The sequence below is a fragment of the Myripristis murdjan genome, chromosome 14, assembly GCF_902150065.1.
Source record: "Myripristis murdjan chromosome 14, fMyrMur1.1, whole genome shotgun sequence".
NCBI lineage: Eukaryota > Metazoa > Chordata > Actinopteri > Holocentriformes > Holocentridae > Myripristis > Myripristis murdjan.
This window is the reverse complement of record NC_043993.1, coordinates 26,422,669-26,442,128: the sequence shown is the minus strand read 5'-3', so window position 1 is coordinate 26,442,128 and position 19,460 is coordinate 26,422,669. Positions and strand designations below refer to the sequence as shown.

At 40.5% G+C, this 19,460-nt stretch overlaps 1 protein-coding gene across 1 annotated transcript in view; it reads right to left on the bottom strand.

Annotated features, from left to right (window-relative positions):
* The window catches only part of lrch2 (leucine-rich repeats and calponin homology (CH) domain containing 2), a 45,229-nt gene that overhangs the window by 19,893 nt on the left and 5,876 nt on the right, over positions 1-19,460 (bottom strand). Inside the window, exons 2-14 of the mRNA XM_030069065.1 lie at positions 11,827-11,971; positions 11,037-11,163; positions 10,791-10,896; positions 9,598-9,734; positions 9,187-9,317; positions 8,810-8,897; positions 7,657-7,753; positions 7,450-7,547; positions 6,883-6,950; positions 6,037-6,141; positions 5,408-5,476; positions 991-1,053; positions 170-218 (exon numbers count right to left, since the gene is read on the bottom strand). Of these exons, the coding sequence (XP_029924925.1) occupies positions 170-218; positions 991-1,053; positions 5,408-5,476; positions 6,037-6,141; positions 6,883-6,950; positions 7,450-7,547; positions 7,657-7,753; positions 8,810-8,897; positions 9,187-9,317; positions 9,598-9,734; positions 10,791-10,896; positions 11,037-11,163; positions 11,827-11,971 (1,283 nt within the window). The remainder of the gene's footprint in view (positions 1-169; positions 219-990; positions 1,054-5,407; positions 5,477-6,036; positions 6,142-6,882; positions 6,951-7,449; positions 7,548-7,656; positions 7,754-8,809; positions 8,898-9,186; positions 9,318-9,597; positions 9,735-10,790; positions 10,897-11,036; positions 11,164-11,826; positions 11,972-19,460) is intronic.

Below are 19,460 nucleotides of genomic sequence, written 5' to 3'. Positions count from 1 at the left end.
AAGAGAGAGAGAGAGATCATGAGAGGAATGGAAACATGGCAATGAATAAACTGACTGACAGAGAAATGGAGGATGTGACCATGATATAAAAAAAACTAGTCATTCAAAATACCAAACATTGTATGGCTGTTTTAAAGTGAAAGAGGAAAACACATTCTAATCTTGGTACCTGTCCACTCAGCACTGATGCTCCACTGCTTCCTTCATCCAGTGAAGCACTAGGAGTATAGATAGAGACATCATGAGATAACTGTATTGGTCTTTTTTTTTTCTTTTTTACATTTGTCATCTGGAGAAAACATTAAAGACACAATGACATTAAGGACAATGGCTGGTCAGAATTACGGACTTGAAAGTGAAAATTGTGCCCACTGATGGCCTTGGTCATGTTTTTAAAGATAGAAAATGCCTCTGAATTTGTGTTGCATGCCAAGCTTCATTATTCCCCATGATCTGTCTGTTCATCCACCTGTCCCACACAATATCTGAGCTTCCATTGGCCTATTTTGGGCAAAACTTGGCGGACTGATGGTTTGTGACTCTGGGGTCTAGAATTCTGAAAGTTAAAATGACTGGCAGCAAAACCAGCAGGACCCTATGCTTAATGTTCTCTATCTCAGACAGAGCTGAGGCAAGTTCGATGAAACTTCACCAATCACAGGGGATGTCATGGTCACTGCTGACTTGTTCTGACTGGCTTTGGAAGCAATATTATTAGTATGCATATGCCAATATATAATGGAATTCTTTTGCCTCCAGTTTTCGTGTTTTCCCTGTTTTTACATAAACTGAGAGCTTGCATGATGTAGGATGCAGGATTTCAGGTGCTGCATAAAATCCAAGATCTTAGAGCATCAACAATCATTGCATGCCCTCTATACAGGTTTAAATGCAAGTGTATAGTTCTATTCAGTTTCTGTTTGAGGTGGTTGGAATGCAAGGTAAATAAGAAGAAGTGCTTGGATTGTGAGAAAGTGCTTCATACTGTACCTGCGAGTGGCCTGGGCCGGTGGCCTCTGTTTGCTGCTGGAGCTTCCAGAATGACTCAGGAACCTGCGGACAGAAACAGGCTCAGCTATGCCATAAACAACAAATACTTATTTTACATTTATTGTTTCAAATGAAAATTATGTTGTATTAAAATTTTACTGAGTTAGAATAACACAGCGGACTAATTTCAAGTAAAAAATTCTTTCATCAAGATATTATTCTGCTGTTAGAAATGTGAGCTGTTGGTCACCAAAGCATTGGTGTTCACAACATTGATTGTTCCTGCCTTCTGCCACAATGCAGATGATAATTATGTGCTTGCCCTTACATGAAAAATCCACAGAACACTGACATGAAACAGTCCATGGAAAAAGTGATCTCATTCCAGTTAGCTGGAAAAGGTTTCCCAGATTCATGCTCAAGCATGCAAATGTTAAGTCTCGAATTAGTGGTTACTCATTGGTCAAGATGGGCAAAAACAATCCTGCAAATCTCTACATACATCTTGGAAAATGTGGAAAGAGTGAGGGCACTAAAAAGAACCACATATCTGAGTGCAAGGGGCATAAGACCAAATCCTTCCACGGTTTCAACTCAGTGCCATGTTACTCCGTCCAGCCTTGCTCTTATTCAACGTAGTGAACAAGAAGTGGTGCAGCAGTTATATTCTGCAAAGGTGTTCTTGACTCAATGCCTACTAAGTTTTTAAAAATTATTTTCAACTGTGTGGTAGATGATGTCTTTGAGATTGTGAATGCCTCTCTACTTTCTGCAATCTCAGGTCTTAATCATGCTACTGTAGCATTCTTGAAAGTCTTGAAAAGGTTGCACACCAACAATTATATAGGTATTATTCATACAACAATTTGTTTGATGTTTACCAGTCTGGTTTTAGAGATAACCACAGCTGACCATATAATTCTAATAAAGTGCCTAGAACACTGTTTAAACCTTAGAGGCACAGTTCTTAATTAGCATTCTCCTATTTCACTTTAAGATCTTTTTCTGTTTCTACTGGTAACTTTGAATCAGATGACGTCAGCACTCCCTCAAAGGTCAGTCCTTGGTCCTATGCTGTTTAATTTGTATATACTTCCACTTGGAGCCATCATTCACTGCTATGCCAATGACACACAGTTATAAATATCTGTTTCTGCCAAAATCCTTAGCCCAATGAATGACCCTATCCAGTGCATTTCACCACATATTTTTACAGCTAAATGATGACAAAACATACATTCTTTTGGTGGGTCCCAAGACTAAGATGGCACCAAAATCACTCCTTCACTCTTCCAGACATATATATCTCCAAGAGTACCTTTTAGCATCTCAAAAATATAGCTGAAGTGTTATGCTTCCTGTCACAGTCAGACTCTGAAAAGCTGGTTCATGCATTTATTTCTAATAGACTTGTAGACTGTAATGCACTTCTTGCTGAACAGACAAAGCAGGTGTTAAATAATCCCCAGCTAATTCAGAATGCTGCAGCCGCTAGGGGTGTGAGGAGGAATGACTATTTGTATTTGTATTGAGGCAAAATAATTTGGGTTTGGATTTGAGAAAAAAGTGGACATGGCTCAAACCAGAAATGACTTTTTTTATTGGTGGATTTTTAACCACAAAGAAATAAAAATGCCTGAAGTCCCGCTTATTAAAACTCTCTTGGCTTCGGAAACGCATTCCAATGACTCTGCATTCTGCAAATCAAAAGAAATCTGGTTGTGAAAAAATGAGGCAGACTTGTGTCTCTGTCAGTGAACAACGTCTGAGTGAACTCCAGTGAGTGAAGTCTCCCAGCATGCTTTTGGGCAATAAACATTTACTTAGCCCAGTTTATTGTTTTTTGGCTCATGTATCCTGTGAAGTTCTTTAATTTGTACGTGTAATGTTTATCATGTGGTTTTTCTCTTGTGTTATTAAGTGCTGGTTTATTTTATTTTCTTTATTTTCTTTTGGTGTGCCACCATCCCGCATCCCGCAGCAATTTGTTGAATGGTAACTGGGTAAAAGCCAGGATGTTGAAGACAGACAAAGCAGTGTTCACAAGCAAACCCTGCTTGTGAAAATATTATATCAACTTTTAGAAAAATGTTCAGAGGGGTAATTTATTCATCAGAAAGCCATCATTTGTTACTTGCCGAATATTCAGGTGCATCCCAAGCAGCCCCAGTAAAATCAAAAGATTTGAACACATCACTCATATTTTGACTAACAAAGAATTGATTTTAAAATACTTATTTTTATGTTTAAATCTACAAGTGGCTTTGCTCCTTCACATACTCACCCAATGCACACAGGCTAGATTCCTAAGATCATTATTAGGGATGGTCCGATCCGATCCACTGGATCGGTATCGGGTCCGATCCAGGCCAAAATGACTGGATCGGGTATCGGATTTTTTTATTAGAACCCGTCCGATCCGATCCATAAGCCCAAACTATCTCATATATCCTCAACTTCACTTTGCGCAACATGCCATAACACAGACGAGCTGTCGCCTTGGTTGCAATGTGCCTGTGTTTTCGTCACGTGAGCAGAAGCCTGCAGAGCTGTAGTCACGTCCTGTTAACTTTACGTTAACGGAGGACAAAAAGCGCAACGTTTGCAATATGAGTGTCTCAAGGGGTGGTAGCAAAACCGGACGTTTTAACACAACGGACTTAATAAAGCATCTGAAGAAGCATCATGGAAAGGAGTACGGAGACTTTTTACAGGCGAGTGCAAAGAAAAACGAACTGTTTTTGTTTTGGTGCGGCAAATCTTGGGTCCGTTTCACAAAGCAGGTTTAGTGAAAACTCTGAGTCTGTTAACCCTGAAATGAGGGAAACTGAGTTTTCCGTTTCGCAAAGGGAGGTAACTCAAAGCAGAGAAAGAGGGCTAACTTAAGCTCTCGGTCAGTTACCGCAGTAACAGACTCCATGAAACTAACCTGGTCAGGACCAGGTTTTTCTCATGAAACCTCGAGTTTCTCTCTGTGTCCACCCTCTTTCAGCCACACGCGGTATTTAACTTCCTCATTCATTCAGTCAGCAGGCGAGTTTTGGCGTGGCATATTAGTTCAGCCGTCTGTTACTTTTTTTTTTTTTTTTTAATGATTAAAAAAAAAAAAAAAAAAAAAAACATTTCACGAACATGGCATGTCCTTTCGACAACGATCCCGTGGATGAAGGTGCAGTGTTACTGCGCAGAGAATTAAATATTCGTCGGGAGATGGTTATCAGACCGCGCATAGATGTTTTAGCATTTCCAGACAGTTATCTTTTTGAGCGTTACCGTTCCACATCACCTAAATGAAATAAATTAATAGGCCAGCAGTAATTCAAGCAGTTTCCCCTGCAATATTATTGATTGCAACGGACTACATTTAAACTTACACACTGACCCGAGCATGTTCTCCCACGCCGTCTCCCTCTACTTTGCCGCTGCAGCGGTGTTGCACTTTCTTTAAAAACATGTTCAAACTCGCTGTATGAATGCATTAAGATTTCTAATTCAATTGGGGTGAAAAACGCAGCCCGACGCTTCCCCGTTGCCATGGTGACTCCTCTTATAGCTGTTGTGCACGCGCTTAACTCCAGGTGAAACTACTCCGAGTTGATAAAACTAACTCAAATGCAAAATTTGCACCAAGTTGCACTTTTATTTAGTGTTACACATGACTTCAGTTGTTTTCACATATTTTCCTTCTTTCTTTAGGGGACCAGAATAGTTATTGTACAGTGAATGTGGTGTTTTTAGATGTCAGTATCAAGCAAATTACATCCACGTATTATTAACAACTTTTAGAGTGACAAAAAGAATCGGATCGGTATCGGCCGATCCTCAAGGCTGCAGTATCGGTATCAGTATCAGATGTGGAAAAAATGGTATCGAGCCATCCCTAAATGCAAAGGTCTCCTCACTATACTTAGAATAAATTTTAATTCCCTAAATTCTATTCCTTTTTTTGTAATACCTTCTTACATGTTTGGCTCTTTTGGATTTATATACATAATGTCTTCTCCTATGTTTTTATCTTCATCATGTATGATCTTTGTCTTTTTTCTTGTCTTTTCTTTTTATCTTGAAGCACATTGCGTCTACGCCTATCGTATGTTATTTAAATGAACTTGACTTGACTTGACTATGGAATGTGGTTGTCTGTACAGACAAATACATGCTGAGGCACATACGGACTAGCCTCAGTGTTAGGTAAGATTCAGGTGCTGAAAATAAAGAAAACATCTCCCCAGGTGTACAGTTCTTTTTACACAATATCACAAAAAGCCCACTGTTTCAGAGTGCTTTAGGTGTGTATGATTAATGGCTATCTACTCATCCTTTTCCCCACCTTTCATGTGAGGGTACACACTTTCTTAACTACCATCATGCCATAAAAACGGTCTACAGGTGATGAAAAAAAAGCATCTCCGTCTACCTGTGCGCTCGGCCGGTCACCCTCCGTCGGTGAATAAGACTCTCTGCTCTACATATTAAGGATCGACGTCTAGATGCCATACATCAAGATTGCAGCGGCCAAGTCCAGGGAACAAGAGAAAGTTGGGAAAGGACAGGAATGGGCAGAGAGAAAGGCAAGCAAAGGCAATGAGAATTAGATTTATTAGTGCAGAGCAGAGGTTAGAGATGTAACATGGAGATGATGGAGCGATATTAGGACATGTCAGGGGAAAGGTCTGTCTGTGCACTGCAGAGCAGGAGAGTACAACCACCAACACAGGGGTGATGACAGGATCTTTTCACAGCTCCAACTCTGACTAGCAATTAGCAGTTCTCCAAAGCAAGCTATGCTGTTAGGCCAAAAATGCAATTAACGTCAGGAACTAGAAATGACATCTCAATTTTAATGACAGCTAAACACGTGAGAGTGGGCCTTCACCACAGGTACTTGGGCTTTAATGAGACAGATCTGGAGTTGAGGCAGTGCAGGGGATAGAGATGTAAACACATGGCAGTGTTTCTATGCAACTGAAGTATAAGGAGGTCTTTGTTATGTTAATGGAGGAGAAGGGGACACAAAAGCCAGACAAGAGATGAACACCCACACACCTGTTCTGCTGCTCCTGCTGCAGAAGCTGAACAGCGATCTTCCTCAGATCCAGGACCTCCTTCAGCTCATCATCCTCTTCCTCAACTAGCTGCTCTTTATCAGAGCTAGGTTCACAATCAAAGTTATAACCATCAAAAAGTGCAGACCACTGCCCCTTTCACTGTTAAAGTTATCACATGATATAAAATCAGCTTTTGGCTAACAACACACTCAGGCTTGTGCAGAAAAGCATCACCAAAATGGCAAAATCAGATTATCATGTTATTCACCAACTATGTAATGAGTGGAAGTTAAGCCTAATAGTTAAGGTAAAAAAAAACAAAACAAAACAAAAAAAAAAAAAAACAGCCACTTTCTGCCTGTCATGGTCATTCTTATGTAAATTATTTGGAATTTAACACTTGCTTTCATGATATTCATTTGTAGGTGAGGCCGTGTAAATCAAAGTGAAGTCTTTTGAGTTTGCATAAGACTAAATGAGTCTGGTCATTTAACACAGCTCTTACGATAGCCACTTGATTGATTCTCTAGTAGTGTCTACAATCATACAGGACACTTCAGGGCACAACAGCGCCACCCTCAGCTGATTAGTATTAAAGCACACAATTTGTGTTTGCAACTGGTAATGGAGGATGCTGTTTGCCTGTGCATGTTTCTTTGTCTGTTTGTTTGGACCACAGTTTGATTTGTATTAATTTCCAGCATATGTGTCTACTTGGTATCACTATCATCTCGAGCTGCATTCATCTGCGAGCAATGAACTTTGTCCTAATAGCAAAACCAAACAAAGTTAAATGAGTCATAACATTACTGTAAAATGAGTAAACCCAGAGTAACACACTCACCCTGATTCCTCTTTCCAGCTGTCTTTATCTTTGCTTTGGTGTGACATATTAAGAACTTTCTCCAGTTCCTGAAACACAAAGAGGGAACAGTATTATTTTCCATTCGTAAAACTGGCCCTCTGACCTTGTTCCATTACTTACTTCAGTTTTTTTGGCACCAACTGATGGTCAGTGACTAACCAACAGATGTGCTGTTTTTTTTTCCCTGAGGACATCCGGAGAAATCCTTTACCTCCTCTAAATGAACTTCTGCTGAACTCACTTATTTTTTCGCCTGGTGAGAAACATTGCACTTGTACCAGGGATGGCCAGCCTTCTCCAAATTCACTTAACAAATCCTGACATGACGGATGAATATATGATGTTTTTAGAGTACATGATGAATTCAGCCTTGATTCAGTATACTCTCCCCCCCCCCCCCCCCCCCACACACACACACACACACACACCACGGCAAAAAATAGTAATAGTAACTGAGAAAATGAGAAAATAAGTTTAACTAGGTAATCACAGACAGACATATAGACAGACATATAGATAGATAGATAGATAGATAGAGCTTCATACCTTTATACAAGATACATGGCTGCTCTGCTGCCCGTCGCCCTCGGACAGAGCCGGGTCCTCGTCTGGGTTGGGCTCTATAAAGTCATAGAGATCCTGATCTGACGGGGAGAGTAAACAAAAAACCATCATGTTTCATACACTTCATACAGCAAACACATGCTCCTGTTATTTCTTCTCATGCGAACATGCTGCACTGGATTTGGCAACCTTTGCAAGAGTCCATTTTGGAGAGGAGTGAGAGGGCGTCTGCACGGGCCGTCTCCGAAACCTGAGAGTGCAGGCTGATGGTGTCATCGTCTGAAGGCTGCAGGAGAGAGGTACAGAGGAGTTTGGTTTGGTTTGGATCGGCTTAATGTGTGATAATGGATAAAGGTCGTTCCAGAAAAAAAAAATCAAAAATGAACTAACTGTTGAATGTGGTTACCTCACTTATAGTAAGAGAGTTTCTGAACCCAAAATCCAAAGTCACAAAAGACAACATCATCTATATTTTAGCCTAAAGGTATGATTTTTTTTTTTATTATTATTATTGATATGTATTGGAAAAAATCATGATTTATAGTAGGACTGTGAGATACATCAAAATTATATTGTTTATTGTGATATGAGACTAGATATTCTCTGGGATTTTGGATATTATAGTATCATGATATGCCATAAGTGTTCCACGTAAGCTAAGCTAATATTTATACATATGCATATTGTGATTGTGAAGATACTTAAAGTCAAAATGAAATGAACAATGCCTTTTTAACCCTTTTATATCATGTCACTTGTCATATTGTGCATCTAATTAACAATATTTGCCAGAAAAAGCAATTTCTTTGGTCTCTTATCTCAAAATACAATCATTTTTTCTTCCTTTAAAACAAAATATGATGTGTGATGATGCAGGCATGAACCAACCAATAATATCATGACATTCACCCGTCAATCAATCTTCTACTTTTAGAGGCACAGATCCAACATTCATGCTGACTTTCCAGTGTTCAAATCAAACTCCTCCCAAAGTTACGTCCAAGCTGTCTATCCTGACTCACTCGGAAATTCATCACCAAACGGAAATTAGACACTCTTTAAGTGCTGATTCATCTGGACTTTATGGATATGTGTCACTTCAAACTGATCTTGTCGAAATGAACAAGACGGGGAGCAGCTGGAATTGGTGAACGTGATGTGTACGTTAAGTTTTAATATGCTGGCTTACTTCAGGTAAAACTAACATTAGATGGCCAGCAGCAGCCAAGTTTCTCAAAATGTCCTATTGTGTAAAAACTGCTATGTACACAGAACTTAGGCAGAAACTGAGCATTTCATGGCTGATAAGACAGCTTTATCTGGTCTGTGTTTGAAGTCTGACCTCAGTCGTCGACAGCCTCTTGTCACCATTGTCACTACCAATTCCAGAGTCAGGCCCGTGATTCTTACTGGGATAAAAATCCTCCATGCTGAAAAGATATAAAAGAAACAGCTCATCAGTGTTTTTGTACGTGACTGATAACACAGAGAAATAATACATGAATATAAATGTAGGCGATATGCAACAAAAAAGTATGACCATTAAATTTATCTGTGCAAAGTGACATGAAAGCAAATGAATGAACAGTGTGAAATTAACAAAAAAAATGCATTTGCAGGTGCAGAAATAATGCATGCGAGAAAATACATATCATATTCTGAGAATCCTGCATCATGTATGCATCATGCTGCCATAGTGCATGTTGAGTTTGCTCCCACCTGTCTGTGAGAGGCTGTGGAAGGCAGCGTTTGCCAAGGGAAGGGAGATCCAGGGAATCCGGCTTCTTATCCATCCTACATGCCTGGATATTCAGGTACTTAAATATGTGCACTTTGCCCTTGAGACAAATCTGAAAAATACAAATTCAAACAAAGAATACTTAGAGTTTGGAGTTCTCATCATCAGTGAACAAAAACTGACACAGATTTGTCCACTAGATGGTGCAATTGTTCCGCATTCATGACAAAGTGCGGGACATGACAACCTGTCACCTCAACTCCACATAAAAGAAAATCCAAGTGGAAGATTGGCTCTACCTCTTTGGCATCATGTGCATGCAGACACACACACACACACCGTATATGCATGCATACTCTGATGAATATACAAACGGATGCATGTGCACACACCTGTGCGGGTGGAGACTGCATAGGGTTGTTGTCTAGGATGATGTGCTGCAGCTGCCTGAGCTTCCTGTAGGCTGGAGGGATCTCTGTGATCTTATTGCAGGAGAAGTCAAGGCGGGTGAGAGGCAGATCAGCCAGCTCTGAAAAAGGTGGGAGAAGGTGTGAGGATACAGTTATACCTCCAACATGCGATGGGCCGACCTGTGAGATCACACTCCTTCAGGGTGGATAGATACAGTTTGCCAGTATTTTTTTGGCAGGAAATATTTCCCAGTGAAGCTCTTCACCCCCGAGTGCAGTGGATTATGTGGGGTATCCGTGTCAGTATTTTTGGAAAGAGCTGTTGCTGTTCAGATTTTTGTATTTTTGTATTTATGGTTTGAGCTCTACAAAACAATCCGAATCCATTGTATTGAGGTGTAGGGAGACAGATAAGAGCATATCTCACTGAAACTATCTGGATAGAAAGAGTGCAGTTGGAGTTAGTAGGAAAATACCTTTTTGTTGGAAAAGTACCTTTAAATCTGGGTCATGCTCGACCAAAATACTACAACTTACCTGAGTCCTTCTTGGAATTATGTCTGGGTTGCCCTACACATATAATAATAATAATAATAATATCAAAACACAATATCAGTAATATCATATCATATATCATAGACAAAGCTGAACCACAACCGTCAGAGGAGTTATGTTTGCTTGGCAAAAGAAATTAGGCTCAATTAAAAAAAAAAAAAAAAAACACAATCACAGCTAGGGATGGGATGATATAGGATATTATCACTCATAAATTTGTTGACTGTGGTAAATTTCCATTATTGGGATATTGTAAATGAGGTAAATAGTGAATGTCCTCACATGAGTAAAGATGTCCAGCCTGCTAATATGCAGCAGAGTCTGAATCTTGTTGTTCACTAAAAGGGATGTTCACTAAAAAAAAAAAAAAAAAAAAAGCTATGTATATTTTAAAAAAAATGTTTCTCATAAAATGTAAGTTAAGTGATTCCAGTGTATTTCAGTGCCATTTTAAAAGTTTTTAGTGATTATCACAATAATATAGTGAATCATGATTATTTTGGCCAGGATAATCAGGACATGAGAGGACATGATCTGACCCCTAATCACAACCAGCCATGTGTCACCGCCTGCAGAACACACTGACAGACAGCACAAAGCACAGGCAGCGGTGAACTGACCCTCAGGCAGCATGTGAAGACAGTTCTTCCTGATGTTGAGTTCCCGTAAGGCTTGGAGCCTGCCCACCTGAGCAGGCAGCACCTGGATCTCGTTACAGCTAATGTCCTGCAGGGGGACACGGACAAGGGGCCACGCAAGACAAATGTGGATAAGATTGTATTACACAAGGAAAAAAGTTCATCTCCATTTGCAAAGCACAGAAACACATAAATGCATATGTGAAGAAATGAATACACGCCGCTCACCAGCTCCATCAACTCTTTGGCCTTGCCGATCTCCTCGGGGATGGACACGAGCTTGTTGTTGCTCACAACCAGAACTTTGAGGGGAAGGTTGAACAGGTATTTTGGCAAAACTGACAGGAGATTTCGGCTGTGGACACAAACAAAATATTGACATATGGTCACAAAAGTACACAACCTTGTTTTCACTGATGGCAATGACCTATTTCTAACATGTGTCTAAGTGCACCAATGAGTCTATGGAGGCTCAGAATTAAATTTCAGCAAAGAGGAAATGCTCCCTGGGCCCTGGTCCCGTCAACTTACTGAAAAGAGGAACACACACTTCTTGAGCCATACAGCATTTTTCATTTAAACCAACACTGAACTTTGAGTGTTGGGTTGTATAGTTACCTGGGCCTTTTATGAGTCCACATGGTGGTGAAATATTCATGTTCGTGACTCTGTGCTCCCCTCAGCAGCTAATATACAATCTTCTGTCTTGTGTCTCTTCATTTACTTCCATGCCAGTGCCCTCTTTTTGGGCTTTTACAATAATTTTTGAACATAATTGTTAGGTATTATTTAGGGACTGATTTTCCTGTGCTATTGAGGTGAATTCAGAGATAGAAGTACAGTATTCTGGATTAGCAGCCCAGAGGAGAACAGAGCATTTCATGAGGATATTTCACCACCATGTGGACTTATATCACACCCAGGAAACCCAGCGCTATACTAATGTTAAATTTTGCTTTAAATGAATGCAATGAATCACATAGACCAAAGAAACAGCGAAGTGTAGGCAGAGGCAGACCTGATATCGAGATAGGTCAGCATCTGCAGATTGATAATGGCTTCTGGGATGCATTTGATGCAGTTGTGGTAGAGGTTGAGCGACTCGAGAGGAGCGAACAGACACACTTCTGGGGGGATTTCTGTGAGACGGTTCTTGGACAGATCTGCAAGAAGAGAAACAGCAGCAAATGAAATATGTACACTCTGAATATACAGATAACAAGCAAATCACATTCTTTACAGGGTCTGTATGTTGTCAAGTACGTTTGGCTTGGGCATGAGAGTGCAAACAATCTTGGCTTCATACAGAGCTTTGCATAAGCGCAGGCTGCCAGCCAACCAGCTGACTGCTCATTTAAGTCCAGCCGGGCTACTTTATCATATTTATTTTTCATTCTGATAAGTTTGATTAACAAGTTGTGATTCATTATGCACGTACATTTATGACCACTAGCTTCCATTTCAAACCAATACAAGCATCATGATGATGATAGAGAAACGTGCCCTTCTGTCTGTATCTGTCCCACCCCAACATGCTCTATATGGATTTGTGTGTGTGTGTGTTAGTGTACCCACTCAGCTGAGAGGTTGGGTACTGTTGAGTAGAGAGAGTATTAGCAAAATAACTGATAACAAAACACATTAAGAATTGCATTGGGGACACGGGCCATCCTCATTCAGGAAACACAGGAAAACACCAGGGGCAGCGACTTGACAATTGCACAGTAAGTATTAAAAAGTCCACAGAAAGCAATGCAATACTTTCATACACACTACACAGACATTTATGGGTTTAATGGCTGAATGAATGAATGAATTATCTTCATTTACATTACACTTTTAACAGCAGAGCCATCTCTATGATGATTTACAAACATACACTAAAACAGTCGATGTTAAAGTAACAGGCCTATGTCATATGAGGAAAATGTAGGCCCAGTAATTTTACAGTTTAAAATTTCCTAGAAAGCTTTTGTATTTTTGCATTGTCCCATTGTGGAAACTAATGTCAGATTTCCCTCATGTTTTAAAAATAAATGTAATGTCCAGCATCCAGCAGCAATGTATATGATTGAGTATATATGTTTTTCCACATCATACATTTTATCCATGGTTTTGGTTATCCTGTCTCTGAGTACTTTTCTATCATCATCATCTATCCATATCATGCCTGCTTACTGGTCATAGAAGAAGAGTATGTCTGAGTATGAGTATGAGTAAGATACTCACCTAAAAGGAAGCTGGATTTTAGTGGAACTAAACAGACTCTGACAGGCTTCTTGGAGAAGATAACACCTATGTTTCTAGTGAAACAATACATTAATCATCAATGTGTCACAATGGCTTGATAAACCTTACAGTGAAGGTCTCAATAAATCAATAAAAATAATTAACAAGATCTAATGACTCTGAATTACATGAGTTCTGATCACTCAGAAATAGGTGTGGTTTTAAATATTAATAGCTATTTACAGACTGTGTGCACAAAAAAAGAGCCTTATTCTCGTTTACAATAATTCACTTCTTTAAAATTGAGTAGGCAAATTCATTAAAATATGCAATAATTCATATCACTGCACATTATGGGATGAGGCCAAGAAATCTGGGTTTCTGCAGCAAAAATATTTCCTCCAGGTGGGCATGCCCCCAGATCCCCCAGGCTGTCTACTTTTCCCACTGGTTGGCTACTCCATATCCTTATGGAAAGCCCTGACTCCATGGACTTGATCTGAGACAGTCTTTACCAATCAATAAGTCTGAATGAGTGGTGGGAAGAGAGCCTTTTCCTCCAACACTGGTCTAAGATTACACTGGAGGCTCGGGCCTCAGGTTCAAGTGCTACTCTGTGATATCTCAGTATTTCCAGTATCGATTTCACTGGGAGTGGCACAGTAATGACTCCGGATTTGTATGACTAGGTGAAAGTGTTGGAACTCACTTTCGCACAGTTTTTGCTGAAGGCTGCATGGAAGCACCAGAAGGAAACACCTAAAGAGGATTCAGGCTTCGATTTGTTAGAGCTACAGAAAAGTGGTTTTATGTCTCTGGACAGCTCTGTTTGCACTCGGATGGGAATCATTTGCAAGGGACAAGCAGCTCTTGAATCTCAGTGATCGATTTCTTAATGATCCCTGTTAAAGCCTGAGGTACATTACACAATGGGGTTGCCATAATGTTATTAGATTGTCTAAGTCAGGAAATCTCAAAGTGCGGACCTTGAAAATGTTTGTGGTGGCCCATGATAAGTGAGGGTGACATGCTGAAATGCATGTGTTGTATTTGGTCATGTTCCAGTACAGTTTTAAGCCAACCTCTCTCAGTACTTTGAAGAATGGTAAAACTGCACCCTGAGGCTAAGCTGTCAAGTTAGGAATGGTTGCATGGAAACTAGGCTGCTCATGTGTTGTTTATGACTCATGAGACACTTCCTCGCAAGACAGATTTCATCATCATTGGAGTTACACTAGCCAGTTAGCGAGATGGAGGAGCCGAGGCTATCATGCAAAAAACTTTGTGTAAGTGAGGAGAAAAGAAAGTTTCAGGAGAAATGGAGCAATGTTTATTTCATTGTAAAAACCTTGAAATCTCCACTAGAATTTTAAAATAATCGAAAAAAAATTAAACTGAATTTTAAATTCAATTAAAATAAAGTTCTGTAGGTTTGAACAGAGCTTAGCTGTGCAGCAACTGCAGGTAAATTGTCTTTACACTCACACAGGATCAGGGTGAGCACAGGGTCCGTTATATGGAAATCTACAATGTTGCTCAAACTTCAGCAACAGGAATGTAGTTGAAGAGGCAACCACGCAACCCTTTTGTTGTAGTCTGTCAGATGATGCTCCCTATAATGAAAAACCCTGATTCTGACAGTTAATCTATTTCTTTGAGTAGGTTATCACTTTAATAAACCTCCATTGGAAACCAGTAGTTGCAGTAGCACTGACAGTCCTGATCTGCTCCACACAGTATTTGGAGACTGTCCTGCAGCAAAAAACAGCCCTGTAAGTCATTGGTACAGTGGCTTATTACGTTTTAAAGTTACATGACCTTTAGTGGTCCTGCAAGCACTGTGGTGTAGTGTTAGGATGGTGGCATCGTCCACATACGGAGGCTGGTGGGGTGGAGCATGGATCAGTCAACCCAATTTTCTCTCTATTTCAACATGAGCTCAAATCTCAGTTTGACTGAGTGTTTGTTTTTAATGTGGCGAATGTTAGCTGACCTTAACCTTAAGCCTGACCTTTTCCTAACCTTGGACATGGACATGATCAAATATCACATAACTGAATACCTCAATATCAGTATTAGTCCAGTCATTTCATGAAAAAACCTAGGACAAATTGCAAGAGAAAAAAACTCAATTGATTTTGTATCCTCAGTTTGTCCTGAGTGAGGGAAAAAAAGTCCCAAGAAATCCCATTGGTGGAAAGTTTTGAAAATCACCTATTTATGACCACATATTACCAAAAAACACTGTTTTTAACACACAGGGGAAAGGGGTTCCAAATTTTACTTTCAGATATCACTATAAAAATTCACAAGTTGATTACATGCACAAAGACAAGAAAAAAAGTAAATTACAAGTTCTTTGAATTATTCTGTTTACACATACATATCACACATTATCTGATTTGATATAGGCTAATAAGGAATATAAGGAATAAATGCCAGAAGAGACATTTAAACAATGATTTAAAAGGTTACTATATATATATAGTAACCTTTTAATTCACTGTTATATAACCTTTTAATTCAAGGTTACTGTATATATAGTAACCTTTTAATTCACTGTTTAAACATCTGTTCTGTCATTTATTCCTTATATACACAGCAGAGTCTTCACTACTGCAACAAATGGGGATACTGCCCCCCTCCCAGTTACCCCTGTTGTCAACAAACACCACCCCTCCTGGGAACACCTTCCTCTACACTCTCAGTCAAAGACAGAGTGAAAGAGAAAGGGAGGGGGGTGGTGGTGGGGGGGGTATGCTTTGCCACACTACATCATTCCCGCTCTGATCCCGCCCCTAAACTGTCCGTCTGTATCACTTACACCTCCCATGAGACAGAGCAGCAAATGTAGACACAACAAGGGCTGCCAGAGTGGCTGTGGTGAGGGGGGAAAGATCCAAAACACTTGGCACTTTTTGAAGGGAATCAGTGCACCCCATTACAGTTGCAGCAGAGCTCAAAGGGTCACACGTTACAGCAGGTGTTAGAAAGTGGTTTTCACCACACAGTGACCTCATTCTCAGAGCAGTAACTAACTATTAATCATCACCTAATGCTGTTTATACAGTCTTGCCCTGCACAAGTCTCACTTCAGCTTGATATCTCTGAACGCTCTTCAGTGCTCTGAATTTATGTCATTTTCACCCTCATTCTTAGTACAACCATCTCATGTTTACTGATGCGCTGCACCGCTGTACTCTCACCTCCATGACACACAGTGTGGATACAAATACTGACAGACTGCTGAGTGCAAGTATGGGTGATAAGTGTAATCTCTCTATGCAAAGTTGTGAGTGCCTGCATGCGCCTTTGTCTCAAAGTTACATATAGGTAAGTCACTGCACCAGTGTCACCATGACAAGCGTATTGTTTCAGGTGGGAAAAGTGATTCCAGTTCAGTGAAACAAATAAAACTGCTAACTGTGTTCTGTTAACCTGGAAAAAATACAGTTTCTTGAAAGTCAGAGGCATACATTTCCATAGCAACCACTACAGTATCTCTGAACTTCCCCACCAGCTGGTGTTTTATCACACACCCAGGCCGGCTTTGTAACAGTTTCAGCACAACAACGTGAGAGGACTATAATCGAAGGAAACCACCCAGCTCCAGAAGTACACTGCCAAGTCATTTCTACCCACAGGACTCCACAATCATAAGAAATTAGGAGTTTTAAGGCTTGAATTGATCAAACCAAATAGAAGATGATTCATGGTGTCATAAAACCTGATTCACAAAAAAGAGAAAAAGGCAAAGATCCAAGACTGTCTACTTAACAGGTTTTACATGGAATAAGCTTTACGCCCCATAAAGCATTGCTTTACCAAACTGGCTGTTTAACATCTCGATAGTAGCGACACCTCTTCTCAGAGAGACGGAAACACAGTTTCTAAGGAACAAAGTTGAAATCAGATGGACTAACAGCTTTTGCAGAAACACACACAATCCTTCACATTCTTGTAGCTGATGGTAAGTCATGTGTTAATGTGTAATGGTTCAAAATAATTTCCTATGGTGAGTAGGCTTGTGAGTGAGTCAAATTTTTTACTTCTGGCACCCTACAGTCACGCTCAGACAATGCTGCTGATGAGAAAGATAAATATGAGTATGATATCATTACCATTAACATTTCTATTTCAGGACAAGCATGAAGGTGCATGGGACTCTGTGGGCACAATGAATGTCAAAACTACTGAGCACGGGGCTGCGCGATAGGGAAAAAATCAAATATAATATTTCGGATCAACTTTCATCTCACAATATTGTGACATTACTGTAGGGATGATAAAAGATATTTTTGATAAACAATCATTATCAATGTGGATACAATGACAAAACAGGTAGAGACAGAAAATTGCACCCCCTTACTGTAATTTAGCCTTAAAACCATTTTTGCCATATCACAATATTACATATTACAATATCTAAAATCACAAATGACAGGTGGTCTCATATCACAATATCGATGCAATATTGATTTATCGCCCAGCCCTTCTGAGCTCTGTCCAGAATTCACCTTCAATCTCAGATTGACTGAGGAGCTACAAAGTGGTGTGCGTGTGTGTGTGTGTGTGTGTGTGTGTGTGTGTGTACAATCCTGTCTTCTGAATTCTATCAGGGTGACACAGTAATTAGAGAGCGATGTGAGGAGTTGCACAGCCCCTGATAAACACTGTGGGCTTTCAGTTGTTGAGTCCCACCCATCCATACTGTCACACAAACACGCCACAGACAAACACCACTGTGCCTCAATCCCAGTATTATATGCAATTATATATAATTAGCAGCCTTTATTAAACAATGACGCCATATAAGCATGGGATTTACTGGAAGCAAACACACGCTGGCCCACGGTGTGTCCATTTTCTGTATGTCAATTAGCTTAACTTCAACCCTGCCAGTCCCATCTCTGGGTTCATCATTGCAAATGCATGCTGAGCAGCTCGGCTATGTTCAAACCCACAGAAGTTCATTTTAAATTCTGGTGGGGATCAAAGATATAAAATACACGCTGCTGGGATTACAGAGAAGTGCGTACAAAATGATGCACAAGATATCTAGATATTTTTCTATTTGATCTAACAGTGCATGTTTGCGTATTTCACTTTATACTGGTGCGATGCAGCTTCAATGAAACGCTACAAACAGCAGATCCAGTATATGTGTTTGACACTGCCGTACAATAAGGCGAACAGTGTTTTTGAACTTTGAAGCTGCCTAAGGGGAAATTTAAGGAAACCTCAGAGTTCAAGGGATTAAATTCAAGAATGCATTTCGAATCAGCAGTTTCTATTCAAAACTGAGGGCTTGATCTGGGTATCTTTACTGTAAACAGAAACATGTTATCGTTCATACACAGACACACACACACAGGAGGTATCCTATATAATCTTGCAGTTTACAAGACCTTTAGTTTTAATTCTCTGCGCTGAGATATGCTGCATGAATCATAAACACTCTGACACACGAGGAAACATCATCTTCCTCATCTTAAAAATACACTTAATGTCTACACACTTATAGTAACCACCCATCCCCATTCAGTGAGGCTGCAACACAGGGCTGTTGAGGAGAGCAACACTGTGCATGCTGCGCCTGTGCGTGTAAACAACCGTTCATCTCCGACAAGCTTTAAATGACCAACAATAGAGCAGACAGGCCTCGCTCTGTAGCTCTGATCTCAGCACGACAGTAGCCAGAAGCAGAAGTGAGAGGCAGACGACGAAACAGAAACGCAGGCAGCGACACAAACACAGACGAGGGAAAACTAAGCCGAGAGGTTAAGAGAAACAGAAATGAACACATGGGGAAAGACCAAAGCTGGGGTCACAGGCTATTCCCGTTTTCCATTAGGAGTAAATTCAAACTCTCCCTGAGGCTTGGACTGTGGTGCTGCAGCCCAGCTGTATACTGAGGAACCCTTCCCGCCCCTCCCAACCCCACCAGTGGGGATTCTTCTGTAGCAGTGTTATCATTTGGGTCGATGGGAGATGGGGGTGGGTGGAGGCAGTCTTTGTGAGCCTGTCCATCTCCATCTCCTTCCCAGTGCCTGGCCGAGCACCATCTGCGGCCCACAGTGGGCCTTTTGTCCGCCTGCTGGTTGCCCAGAGCTCCAGCAGGACGGGGCCCACCAGGCAGGCTAGCCCCTCACTAAACCTTCACAATGCTGCTCACACTCATCGCCAAGTTCAACAGCCCTCTGGTCAGCCAGCCGTTCATTTATTTTGGTCGTGTAGATGAAGAAGCTTTACCATCATGTTTAATGTCGACAATCTTCTCATGGCAAAGCAAACTACACTACAAAGATATCCTGCTGAGTGCTGGATCGGGTGATCATGATGATTTCTGTTGCTGTATTTCTCTGTATTTTGTTATGAACCTTTGAGGCTACATAAAATAATCATTTATCACCATTTTCATTC